At 37.7% G+C, this 10885-nt stretch overlaps 1 protein-coding gene across 1 annotated transcript in view; it reads right to left on the bottom strand.

Annotated features, from left to right (window-relative positions):
- Positions 1-10885, bottom strand: part of LMO7 (LIM domain 7) — a 320447-nt gene that overhangs the window by 152713 nt on the left and 156849 nt on the right. The window contains exon 3 of the mRNA XM_042781037.1: positions 2239-2308. Coding sequence (XP_042636971.1) covers positions 2239-2308 — 70 coding nt within the window. The remainder of the gene's footprint in view (positions 1-2238; positions 2309-10885) is intronic.

Here is a 10885-nt window from a genome sequence, read left to right as displayed (position 1 = left end):
TAGTGCCTAAGGCATTTGCTAACCAGAGGTTGGTGGTTTAAATCCACCAGCCACTCACAAAAGGAAAACTGGGCAATCTACTTCAGTAAAGATTTACCACCTCGGAAACCCAAAGTGGTTGCTATGAGTGAGAATTGACTCAATGGCAGTGAGTTTGGTTTTTGGTTTGGTGCATGGGGTCACCATTAGTCAGGAGCCAACTCAACAGCAACTAATAACATCTTCAACTAAGCACACCCTTTACATCTGCAAATACTTTAATGGCAAAAAGGAAGATTCTTGAATGTATTACAGAGGCTTGGATATTCAAAAAGTAGTTTATTTTTACACTCCAGATATTAGGTGTTTTAAATTTCAGTGCTTTGTGAGATTGATTTCTTTAAGTTGACTTCTACCTCCAGCCTTGATCCTTAGAGGTTCATCTTAGTTCTCGAGTGCTGCTAAAACAGAAATAACACAAGTAGATGGTTTTAACAGACAGGAATTTCCTCTTTTACAGGTTAGGAGGTTAGAAGTCCAAATTCAGAGTGCCAGGTCTAGGGACAGGGTGAAGGCCCATCAACCTTGGGCTTTAGCTCTGCTTCTTGTTTCAGGTCCACCAGAGCTGAAGGTTTATTCTAACTTACACAGCTGCTGGCTGCTGAGGCTGGCAAATCTAAGATCAGCAGATAAAAATGGCACAATCCCAAGATTAGCAGGCAACATGGCCTAAAATGTGCCAAAAGAGTTCAAGACCTAACCCAAAATGTCTTCACATATACTGGAAGCAGGTAACATCCTGAAGGTAACTACTTAGCTGCTCACAGCAGATTCCACCATGGAGGTGATTATAATCTCATCATGGAGAATAACTACATCCAGCTGCCAAGCCACTCAAAGTCACTTCCCAGTCAAATTGACACACAATCTTAACTACCACAAGGTTTGTAACATTTTTTAAATTATTCATCTTTTGCATTTACTTATAAATTATCATTTTTTTCCAAAGACACAGACATACTCTACTACTGGTCTCTCCAGTGTCCTGGTCCACCAGCATATCTACATAATGTCAGTGTGAGGGACCTTTTCCATAACCAGAATTCTGAATTTAAAGCTAGAAGGAATCTTGGCAAGTACCTATAGTCTTTTTATGAATAATAATACTGAGGCAAATAGGAAGTGAGTGACTTGCCCAAAATTGCACAGGATCTTGGTAGGAAATCTATTACTTAAAAGTAAAAAAGGTAGTGAGCCTTGAGTATTTTGCAAATACTCACCTTCTTTCTGTGTACTGTATGAAGGTAATGCATAAGCCTGAAGCAGCAGAAACATAAAACTGGTGAACACCTGGAAGTTTAGGGGGTCACTGTGGTTAACCAGCAAAAAAAATAAGGTTGAGCTTGAGAAAGAATATGATCCTAAACAAAGCAATATGTGGAAGAAATAAGCCAAGAAAAGGGATATATGAAGTCTGAAGGCACAGAAGTCTAAACAAGTAAAAAATAAGCAAATAAACACTTTCCAATACAGACAAAACAGTGGAATTAAATATATAAGGATAGCACCAAAAACACTCTTCTTAAGCAAAAAGTCCAATTTCTATGGTAACTGCAGATAAAAAAAATCTTGCTGTTTTGGTTACTTCATGCTGCTGTAGCAGAAGATACAACAAATGGGTGACTTTAACAAACAGGAGTTTATTCTCTTTCAGTTTTGGAAGCTAGAAATCTGAGTTCAAAGTGCCTCGACCTTGGGCCTCAGCTTTGCCTCTTGCTCCCAGTCCACTGACTAGAGGCGTCTCTTCATGCAGACAGCTGCTGGTTGATGAGACTAACAAGCCCAAGGTCAACAAATAAAATGGCACAGTCCCAATATTACCAAACCACACAGCAGATCATTGATTCAAACTCCATTAACGGTCCCAAGATCAGCAGACAACATGGCAGGCTGCTGAATAATGACTCAGTTAGACGCAGGATTCAAGCATGCCAAAAGCTGAAGACCTTCCTCAAAGTTGCTTTTTATATACTGGAAGCAGACCACATCCCTAAGGCAGCTACTCAGCTGCTCCAACAGATTCCACCATGGAGTTAATTACCAATCTCACCATGGGGAATAACTACATCCAGCTTCCCAGCTACTCAAAACCAGGCCTAGCCAGGTTTACACACAACCTTAATTACCATATTTGCTATACCAATCTTTTTACATTTCAAAGACACAGAAATTTCATTTTGAAGATAATTTGTTACTTACCAAACCTGCTATTGGTGTGGAGAGTCTATTGATCTTCTTAATGACACCAGGTTTAAGTTTATTAATCAAACTGAAAGTGAATAAAGAAAAAAAATGTAATTACAAAAAAGCTAAAATTCAGTCGTTTTTTTTTTTAAACCCTTTCATGACCCTTGGGATATACAGTGTCCACCTACATTTTCTACCCGTGTCCACCTACATTATCTACCCGTGGGGCATAGTGTGAAGCTACTATCTCACTTTTAGTGCATGCTGCCATCTGGTGGTGGCCTAACAGTGTATAACTGTGTGAATCTGAAGAAATGGGCCTCATACCAACAATCCCAGCACCAGAGACCTGTTGGGACAAATGTGTCCCACTAATTATACCAAAATACTTATTATCTCAAAAATAATTTGTTTTCAATTCATTCAAAATGGCTTCTATTACTGAAAACACAACAAAAACAAAAAATCAAAGAAAAATTCAACAACAAAAAAAGCAGAAAATAATTAAAACAATAACCTCAAAAATTGTATATGTCACTATTTCATGCCCAATATGCTATTCATTGGGAGCTCTAGTGGCATAGTGCCTAAGGCACTGGACTGTTAACCAGAAGGCTGGTGGCTCAAATCCACCATCCACTCCTTGGATGAAATATTGGGCAATCTACTTCTGTAGTGATAATGCCTTGGAAACCCAGGGAGGGGTCGCTATGCGTCAGATCCAACTCAATGGCAATGAGTTTGTTGTTTTTGGATGCTTTCATCAAAAAGCAAACAACTAAGAAAACAAGTCAAGAAACAATAGTAAGAACCACATTGCTACCACAACTGTCAATGGTCCTTCCTAGACCAATATAAGACACACTTTTGTAATCCAAAGCCACATCCTTAAAAATGGTTCATTCCGAGTTTATTAAAGAAAGGTCATTATTTGGGTTCTGTTTCAAATATAGTCAGGTTAAGAATCTCTCCATCATAGTTTAGTTCAGTTGGCCCTAAAAATATTTTTTTCTATTCATAGTTTTCATTGATTTTTTTTTTTTCTCAAATTGATTCTTATTTTAAAAGGTAGCTTCAAAACCTGATTATTTTACCAGATTTAAGGGTACAGGCAATGAGCTCTGGTAACGTAGTACCTAAAGGCACGTGACTGCTAATCAGAAGCCTGGTGGTTCCAACCCACTAGCCACTCCTCAGATGGAAGGTTGGGCAATCTACTTCTGTAGTGATACTGCCTTGGAAACCCAAGGAGGGGTCATTATGAGTTGGGTCCAACTCCACGGCACATAACAACAACAACAACAAGGGTACAGGAAACTCATCCAAATACCAAACTATTTCTTTTTGTTAACTCATTCCAGTCCTTGACTGATTGCTTTGTTACCATAGCACACCAGCTGGGTGTAATTTATCTGTAAGTGTACCAAAAGTCCCCAAAATGGGCTACAATTACCTTGGAATCTAACATAGCTTGGTTACTTAATAATTGCTAACTGATAGAAAACATTTCTTGAAACTGATTTTCCCATTCAATAATCCTTCCACAAAAGAAACAACAACCATTGTTTATTCTGTAACAGCTCAAAAAAGAAAGCAAATATAAAAAAAAAAAAAAAAATCCTGAATTTACTAGTCTATTCTTCACAATGGGCAGGAGGAAAAAGTTCTCAAGCTTGTGGAATGTTACTCCTTCAACATTCCAGAGTTGGTATGAGTCAGGATCAACTTGACAGGCAAAGGGTTTGGTTTTTTGGTTTGTAAAAAAAATAAAGAAAAAGTCTCAGCTTAATAACTTTCAATAAAGAGCTCTGGTTACATAGTGGGTAAGGCATCTGGCTGCTAACCAGAATGACAGTGGCTCAAACCCACCAGCCACTCCACAGAAGGAAGACAGGTCAATCTACTTCCGTAAAGAAGTACTACAGCCTCAAAAACTCAATGCGGGTCACTACGAGTTTGAATTGTCTCGATGGCACTGAGTTTGTTTGTTTATATTGTTCAACAAGATTCAAAATGACTTGTAAAGATTGACAAACTAATGAAGTTTGTTGATTTTCATAGTTTCTTTACATAGATATCTTTAGACAACTTAACAGAAATAGTAAAACAGAAATGTGTATGATTTCCCAGAACTCCATGATGCCTAATTTCTGATTTGTACACTGACAGCCATGGAGGAAAGTTTTTCCCTTCATGGCCACATTAAATTTTTTGAATCACTATTGAAGGAGCCAGAGGAAAATTCAGCAGGTTTGTAAGAACTGGAAATTCCAAATTAATTATTCTAATTTCTTCTTATTAGTCAGATATTTCTTTAATTCTATCACTGGAGTAATTGTTGCAATGCATAGAACAATTAACTGAAGAATTACTTCACAGGAACATAATTCTGGAATTAAGAAATTAGTTGCACTTGCTGACCACTAAGTTGGCAATACATAACTATAGTTTCACATTCCTATAATTTGTATCTTAAAATGTAATCTTTCTATCCCTCATAAAAGTGAAGACAACAACACAAACAGAAACTTGTATATCTATTCATTGCAGCACTTCTCACAATAGCCAAAAGACAGAAAAAAACAAAATGTCCACCAGTAGGTGAATGGATTAATAAAATAAGGTACATACACACAATAGAATAGTACTCCATCAGAAGAGAAATCAGGTTCTGATGAACGCCACAACAAGGATGAACCTTGAAAACATGCTGAGCTAAATAAGTGAATCTTTAAAGGGCAGATATTGTATGATCTCATTTATATGAAATAAACAAATATATAGAAATCAATGCATACTGATTTGGATGGTGGGTATTTGCCTAATTTATGTGTACATAAAAGCAAAGATTTTTATTAGTGGTTACTGGGTGCAGAAGGAAGGGGAAAGGGAGTTTTTGCTTAGGGGTAACTGAGTTTATGGAAGGACTTAAAAGAGGACAGCACAACTTGAAAATTGTAATCAATGTTACTGGATTATACATGTAGAAATTGTTAAAATGGTGAAAGTTTTTGCTCTGCACACTTCTACCACACTAAAAATTTTAAAATAAATTTTTAATGCAAGCATTTAGGGATATAAGTTAGAGACCTATATGAGCTGAGGCAACATATAAAATGTCAGGAAGTTTGGCACCATTTGGCCTTCTCAGAGGAAGAGTGTCATAAATTCCTGCCCCACCCATTTGACTCACTGGTGACTTTGGCCACATCATTAAATTTACCCTTGTCCTTCACTTATCACTCTGTATTACAAGGCTAGTAATATCGAAAGCATTTTTTTAAAAGTACAGTTTCTGGAATAGATAATAACATGGTTAGCTGTAAATTAAGCTAGCCAGGGGAATAAAGGGATAGAGATAATGGAAATAGTATAGATAGATGAGGCATCCTAATAATGAGTTCATTGTCTTCATCCTCCTTAGAAGGTTCCAGAGCTAATGCTTAGAAGCGGTGTACACTGAGTGGATTAGCGTCTCTTCTCCACTCCTGGACCTCCCACTATGTATGCAAACATGCAAATGACCACAAGAAAAAAAAAGTATCTAGATAACACACAAGCTATCCTCTAAAAAGTTGAATTATTAGAGGACCAAAACCACAACCAAGCTAACTGCCATCAAGTTGAATTCCGACTCATAGCAACCCCCATTGGGTTTCCAAGCCTTTAAATCTTTATAGAAGCCTTCTCTTTCTTCCATGGAGCAGCTGGTGAGTTCGAACCACCAACTTTTTGGTTAGCAGCCAAATGCCTTAACCACTTCACCAGAAAACAGTGCTATTTTATTTTGCTAATTTTTACAATAGTCACCACTTCTAAGCACTAGGATGTAGAGAAAATGTACACATAAATTGGGCAAATACTGGCCATCCTAATTAGTAACCATGAACCATTATTTTCATATACAATTAAAGAAAGAACTTTTAGGGTATTTCTCCTAAGGAGAAAAATAAATTTTATAAAACTGAATTTTTGTGAAATTTAAGTATACCTCAAGGAATAGTGGCAGAATCTTATGTCAAATCAAGTACAAGTACCATCTATGGAGCTACAAATACAGTTTGTTTGCATAAGCATTCTTAAATTGCACATATGGAACTCGTTAAGGCAACACTGAGTCCAACTCACTGGCTTGATTAAAAAATCAGTAACATATAGGATGACCTTCTGTTTATTAGGAACTAGAATAAGTCAAGGGCTCAATCTATCTCCCTGTATCCCCAAGCTCCATCTCTCCAACCCTATTTAGCAACAATTGTTTCCAGACTCCCTTGTTCCCACTTTCTACTAGTGTACCTCTACTTCCAACAGACTCAATGGCACCAAACAACAGCTTCCCCAAAGCCTTCCCTTAGGCCACAGTCTAAACCTGATTATATGTTACGTTAGCGCTTCAGAGATTTATGAGCTCTTTTGGTAAGGCCAAAACCAGAACATAAACACCTAGTCATTTGATACCTCCCGTGGAACAGCAGTAAGGCCTATAACCCCTCACCACAAGCCTGTCCTTCAAGTTCCCAGCCACTTCCTTTTCTTCTCCCATTTTTCCCCACTCACATTTTATCTATTCCCTCCAATGGGAAAAGTTGGCTCTGTCTAAATACCTTACCATCAATGAATTCAACCTGATGTTAAATATTAAGTTATCCAAATGACACCACAAAAAGAAAGTTCAATATGATGGGATTTGTGTATAATAGATCAGCTACAGAGTGAAGTGGACATAATTCCTAGTTTTGATGAGAATTAGAATGTTATGCTCTACTGTCGGGAGCTCTGGTAGCAGAGTGGCTAAAGCACTTGACTGCTAACCAGAAGGCTGGTGGTTCAAACCCACCAGCAGCTCCTCCTCGGAAGGAAGGTTGGGCAATCCTACTTCCATAGTGATACTGCCTCGGAAACCCGAGGAGGGGTCGCTATGAGTCGGGGCCGATTCGAAGGCACATAACAACAACAACAACAAGCTCTACTGTCTGTTAGTCTCTAAAAACGAGCTCTGAACTATAAATCTCATTTTTCTCTTTATCAGAAACCTCTATAGCTGAGTGCAAAATTTAGCGACACATTTCAACTTCCTGTTTCTAAAGATTTTCAAAATGTACCAGATGGACTGATTTCAAAGAATATATCGATACACTAACAATTTTTTACCTGAGAATTATTGTTAGTCATTCATGCATACACATATCTAATGTCTAACAACCTCGTTGTCTAAGTACATGTCCCAGAGTAGCCAAATTTTTCCTATAACACAGTAAACCAAAAAACCAAACTCAATGCCATCAAGTCAATTTGACTCATAGCAACCCCTCCTTGGGTTTCCGAGGCACTATCTCTGAAGTGGATTGCCTAACCTTCCTTCCAAGCAGCGACTGGTAGGTTTGAGCCACCAGCCTTCTGGTTAGCAGTCAAAATGCCTTAGGCACTATGCCACCAGAGCTCCCTGTAACATAGTAGCTTTAAAAAACAACAACAAAAAAGAAATAGACATTATGAAGATTTTATCAAATTCTTCACAAATTAAAGAGCAATGACTTTTGCTTTGTCTGCTACTTGGTGCTTACGCTTTGGTTTTCCTGTAGACACAAATTCTACTCAAGAGACATAACAGCAGAGCAGCCAGACAGAAAAGCTGCTAAGGAAAAGGACCACATTTCATTCCAAATAGCACTTAGTCAAGGACCTGGCATTTAGTAGGTGCTTTAAAAATGCTGAAGGAATCCTGGTGATACACAGTAGTGAAGTGCTTGGTTGCCAGCCCAGATTTAAATGGTTCAAACCTTGCAGTTAGTTCAAACCCACCAGCCACTCCCTGGGGGAAAGAAGTGGCAGTCTGCTTCTGTAAAGATTTAAAGGCTTGGAAACCCTATGGGCCAGTTCTACTCTGTCCAATAGGGTTGCAATTGACTCAATGAGAGTGGATTTGGTTTTTGATTTTTAAAATGTTGGCTAAAAGTTACTGCCTAACTTTTGTCTCAGAACTATTTTTTTTAATGATTCAAAACCTCAATTTTCTTATAGAAATGCATTTAGAAAAATGTTACATTTCAATGACATGCTAGAAATGATTTTTTGCTTTACCAACAATGACACCTCCTCTGTTAAAAAACAGTATATTTTTTCTTTTGCCAGGCAAGTTAAAATCTTAATTTTTCTCTTAGTTGTTAAAACATTGTGAACACTCTATCAGGCATTACATTAATTTAGTCTGTTGTTGTTGTTGTTGTTTGCTGTCAAGTCGGCCCCGACTCATAGCAACCCCTCCTTGGGTTTCCGAGGCAGTATCACTACAGAAGTAGATTGCCCAACCTTCCTTCCGAGGAGTGGCTGGTGGGTGTGAACCACCTGCCTTCTGGTTAGCAGTCAAGTGCCTTAGCCACTATGCTACCAGAGCTCTAGTTGCCTTAAATAAATTCCTTATGAAAATTTGTTATTAATCATTTCTATATAAATTCATAAGCTGTAATAGTTTTAAAATAAAAATTACATTGAGTGGTTAGTGATCACATTTTCCATGAGTGAAATAATCTGTACATATAATTTAAAATGTACAAGTTAAAAAGCATTTAATATAATCATTTATGATCACTTTAGTATTTTCAAAGATTGACAGTAAGATTAATGTGAGTTTAATCTTTAACATTCCTTTGGTTATAGTTTGAATGCTGCTGAATTATCTATAATTCAAATAAAGTTAACAATAAATTCAAAGATGGGAAAGTACATGGAATGACATCTAGTCAGTACCAATGTAATTTACAGTCATCACTGTGTTATGACGGGGCATTCTTACTTAGCCCCCCAGTTATGCCTGAAGCATCCTGGAGTGAGTCTAACAAAGCTTGAGCAATGACAGCAGATTCTTCTTCTTCTGAGAAAATAAATAATTACAGCAATAAAGACTGCTGAGCAGCTGGGAACGTCTCAATATCACATGAAAACTAAAGACTATTTAGCAGGGGCACTGAGTGGTCCTGTCTGGATTCTGCTATTTACTACTTGTGTTTAGGAATGTGACTTAATTCTTCTCAGCCCCTTCATGTGAAGGAAAGTGATGTAACTTGAATAAGAGTTTTTCTCTCATAGTTGGACTTTAAAAACTCAGTTTCCATCCAGTAGATTCCAACTATCTTAGTTTTTCAGTACTGCTACAACAGAAATATAAGTGGATGACTTTACCAAACAGAAATTTATTCTCTCACAGTTTTAGGAGGCTACAAGTCTGAATTCAAGGCAATAATGCTAGGGAAGGCTTTCTTTCTCTGGGGGAAGGTCCTTGTCTCCTTTCCACATCTGTGGGCCCAGCGGTCCTTGGAGATGTGGCACAATTTTCCCCTGGGTCTAGGAGGTTCTCACCACAAGAAGCCTGAGTCCAAAGGATGTACTCTGCTCCTAGCTCTTCCTTCCTGGTGGCCGCTAAGTCCCGCTGATCTCTGCTGACTTGTTTAATCTCTTTTATATCTCACAAGAGATTGAATCAAGATAAAACCTAATCCTGTAGATTGTATCCTGCCTCATTAACATAACTGCCTCTAATCCTGCCTATTAATATCATAGAGATTAGGATTTACAATATATAGGATAATTGCATCAGATCACAAAATAGAGGACAACTAAATAATGCTGTGAATCATGGCCTAGCCAAGCTGACACATAACTTGTGGGGATACAGTTCAATGCGTAACACCAACTTATGGTGACCCCATGTGTTTCAGGGAAGAATTGTGCTTCATAGGATTTTCAAGGCTATAATGATTCAGAAGCAGATCACCAGGCCTTTCTTCTGAGGCACGCTGGGTGAGTTCAAACTGCCAGCATATTGGTCAGTAGTCAAGCACTTAACCATTTATATCACCCAGGGACTCTATAGTGGGACTCAGATTTCTCCTATTCTTACATTACAAAACTAGAAAAATGCCACAATGAATATAAGTATCTGTGTCTTTGTACATGTTCTTAATCATTTCTTATATTTGATTTTTAGAAATAAAATCTTAAGATTTTAAGCTCTTGATACTTATCTAGAAAGCAATTTGGCAATATAACCTATGTGCTTTTTCACCAGCAGGCAGCATTCAAGTGCCTGCCATATGGCGCCTGGTACCGTCAATGGTGGTGACTCTTCTCCCTATGTGTCAGGAATCTACTACATAATTTTCCCATAGTACTGTAGCTTTTTCAACCATGCTTAAAAGAGGGGAGGGGAACACTGTCATCAAGTTGATTTCAACTTACAGTGACCCCTGTAGGGTTTCCAGCATAAATCTTTATAGAACCAGACTGCCTCATCTTTCTCCCATGGAGCAGCTAATAGGTCTGAACCATGGACCTTTTGGTTAGTACCCAAATACTTTAACCACTACACCATCAGAGCTCCTTTACCCCATTCTTAAAGGAGGTCAAAAAAAAAAAATCATCACTTTTATGTAGCACAGTTTAGATATTTATATTGTTTTTCATATTTTCCACTACGGAGAGCTTTCATACACATCTTCCCCATTATGTATTCCTTTCTTAGAATAGATTCCCAAAGATAGAATTACTGGGAAAAGTTTTATAATTTATATGACAAGTAATTATTACATTACTAAATAGAAACAAAGATAAGGATATAGAAGATTTCTACCAACTTCTGCAGTCTGAAATTGATCAAACATGC

The sequence above is a fragment of the Orycteropus afer genome, unplaced genomic scaffold, assembly GCF_000298275.1.
Source record: "Orycteropus afer afer isolate SDZICR_OR568_19922 unplaced genomic scaffold, OryAfe1.0 scaffold00081, whole genome shotgun sequence".
Taxonomy (NCBI): Eukaryota; Metazoa; Chordata; class Mammalia; order Tubulidentata; family Orycteropodidae; genus Orycteropus; species Orycteropus afer.
The sequence above is the reverse complement of the archived record's forward strand: the minus strand, read 5'-3'. Positions and strand labels throughout refer to the sequence as shown.